General features: G+C 51.0%; 1 protein-coding gene across 1 annotated transcript in view; it reads right to left on the reverse strand.

The window, feature by feature from the left end:
- TEX35 (testis expressed 35) overlaps positions 1-2,452 on the reverse strand; it is a 10,070-nt gene extending 7,618 nt beyond the window's left edge. Inside the window, exons 1-4 of the mRNA XM_008571817.1 lie at positions 2,388-2,452; positions 1,597-1,645; positions 964-1,032; positions 69-125 (exon numbers count right to left, since the gene is read on the reverse strand). Of these exons, the coding sequence (XP_008570039.1) occupies positions 69-125; positions 964-1,032; positions 1,597-1,645; positions 2,388-2,452 (240 nt within the window). The remainder of the gene's footprint in view (positions 1-68; positions 126-963; positions 1,033-1,596; positions 1,646-2,387) is intronic.
- Positions 2,453-2,677: the final 225 nt, after the last annotated feature.

A 2,677-nucleotide genomic window follows, 5' to 3' on the forward strand; every position in this document is an offset into this window, starting at 1 on the left:
AGTTACAAATTGCACTTTCCTTGAAGCTACATTTTCCTTCCACGTTACTTAAATCCTCATCTCGTTACCTGTTTTATCTCCTCCATTTTTTCCTTGAGCTCTTCCCTCACCTCCCTGAGTTCATTCTGAAGAAACAAAATGGGAAGAGAAGGAGGGAAGGAGTATCTTGGATGGAAGGGAAACTATAGCACAGCTAAAAGAGGACCAGAGAGACACTTCCGTTAGGGAGGAAAGAAAGGATGCTGTTGGGACAACGGAACGGTGGGACCTGCAAAACCTGGGTGACTCCTGGCAGGACGCACTGCCAAGGGCACACCATTGCTTCTTGAGGGGCCTGCCAGGAAATGCACAGTCTGGATCTAATACGGCAAAGCACTGGACAAACTCACAGTTAGGGATTGTCCGTAGACACAAAGTAAATGATCTGTCATCCTCAAAAAAGTCAATGTCCCGAATGACAGTTTGAAGAACTGCTCCAGATTAAAGGGGAGTAAAGAGACCCCGTGATTAGAGGCAGCGCGTGATTCTGGATCAGATCCCGCACCAGAAAAGTTTTTTGTTTGTTTGTTATGAAAGATATTAGCAGGACAATTGGTAAAACTGAAATAAGGGCTACTTATAAGATTAGTACTGTATCTATGTTAATTTCCTAATTTTGATAATTGCACTGTGGCTATGTAAGAGGATGTTCTTGTTTTTAGGAAATACACACTAAAGATTTGGGGAAAATTCTCAAATGGTTTATAATATAAATGTATGTATATTATATATGTTTATATAGAGAGAGAGAGAAAGGAAATAAAACAACTATGATAAAATGCCAACATTTGGGGAATCTGGGTGAAAGATACATTAGAATTCATTGTACTATTTTTTGCAACTTTTCTATAAGTCTGAAGTTATTTCAAAACAAAAGTTTAAAAAAAAAANCCAGCCCCCTGCCACCTGGGTTCACAGGCTTACCTTCAGCTCCTGTGTCACTCCTGCTTTGACAAATGGCTCTCCTGGTTTAGCTCCTTTGTAATCATATGTCTGCTGATGGAAGCAGAAACACAGAATGTTGGAAATTGCAGGTGCGGGGTAGGATCGCAGAGGCAGGAGAGGTCACCCTGTGTTTCTGTTCCTCCCTCAGGGCCAGGGCAGAGGTGGGAGTTGGTGATCCCGCCTGTGCAGAAGGTTCCACTCCTCTCCCGGGCCACTGGGCCTCTGCTCTGTCTGCCCCTTGCATGGCCAAGCTCCTTCCCACTGCGAGGCCTCGGTGCCACCTGTGTCTTGGTCTTCTGTGCATGGTCTGTGTCTTGTCCTCTGGCTCTCAGCTCCAATGAAGGCCTTTCCCAACCACCCAGTATTGTGAAGCAGCCACCCAGTCATGTCTCCTTATCTTAATTAGGTAACACTACTGAATTTTTCCTTGTTTGTTTATATATCTGATTGGTTACTAGTATGAAGTTCGGTGACAGCTCAGAGGCTATCTCAGTGCCCCCACACCTGGGCTGGGTCTTGGCCACCAGTGACAGTGAATGACCCCTGACTCCAAGACACCTCCTCACGGATCTCAGGCTTGGCTGCTGGCATCGCCTCCAAAAAGCTTCTTACTTTGGTTGGCTCTGGCTTCAATTCCAGGCAAACTGTCTTGTAGTTCTTGCTCTGCAGAGAGAGGAGGCTGGGGTTCAGGCTGTCAGGCATCAGGACTAGGGGAGGACAACCTCCAGCCCTTGCAGGAGGACTCTCCACCCTCACAAGCCTGCCTGTCCAGCTTCGCAGAGCTCAGGCTCACACAGCCCCTGTCCCTGACCCGATTCACGACACCTCAGAGTTTGTCATGTGAGCACGGGCTGGGGGATGGGCAGACTTGGGTTCTGATCCCAGCTGTCCTCATTACCCGCGGTGGCAACTTAGCAACGTTATTTAGTCTCTCCAAGCCTCCGTTTCTTCATCCGCAAGATGGAGGTGACTATCACATTTCTCTAATAAGGTTCTTTCAAGCCCATGACCTGTGGGTTAGATGCGGGCCTGCTGCGGGTCTGGGGGCCTCGGAACTGCGAGTGGTCACGGGGGCGAGGGGGTAGCACAGTGCTCCTTGTCCCCCTCACATTTCTCTAATAAGGTTCTTTCAAGCCCATGACCTGTGGGTTAGATGCGGGCCTGCTGTGGGTCTGGGGGCCTCGGAACTGCGAGTGGTCACGGGGGCGAGGGGGTAGCACAGTGCTCCTTGTCCCCACAGGGCAATGGCAGAGCCTCTTTCCCTCCCACCCCAAGGCCTGGGACTAATCCACACCCGTTCCAGGCCGAGAGGCTGCTTTATGCTCAGAACAGAGAAATCCGGCCTCGGAGTCCCCAGAGCACCCTTGCGTCCTCCCCGCCCCCCACTCTGTAGGGGGCCCCACGTTGTCCGGCAACGTTTCTCCTTTACCGGGTTTGTTTTCCTCAGTTCTGCCCTCTTGGCCGACATGATGGAGGAGGCTAGAGTGTTCTTCAACTTCCCAGCCTCCCCACGACGGCCGCCCCCAGGACCAGGCCAAGGAGAGGGCAGGTGACCACCTCTTTGTATGCGGAACAGCTGAGGTCACAATGCCCGGGACCCACATGCTGGCCCAGAGTGTCACCACAGCATTGGGCCTGGGGTGCCTCAGCCACCGAGAGGAGGGGCTCAGGCCAGGTTCCAAAGCCACCAGGT

Source organism: Galeopterus variegatus, unplaced genomic scaffold, assembly GCF_000696425.1.
Source record: "Galeopterus variegatus unplaced genomic scaffold, G_variegatus-3.0.2 Scaffold724, whole genome shotgun sequence".
Classification (NCBI taxonomy): Eukaryota; Metazoa; Chordata; class Mammalia; order Dermoptera; family Cynocephalidae; genus Galeopterus; species Galeopterus variegatus.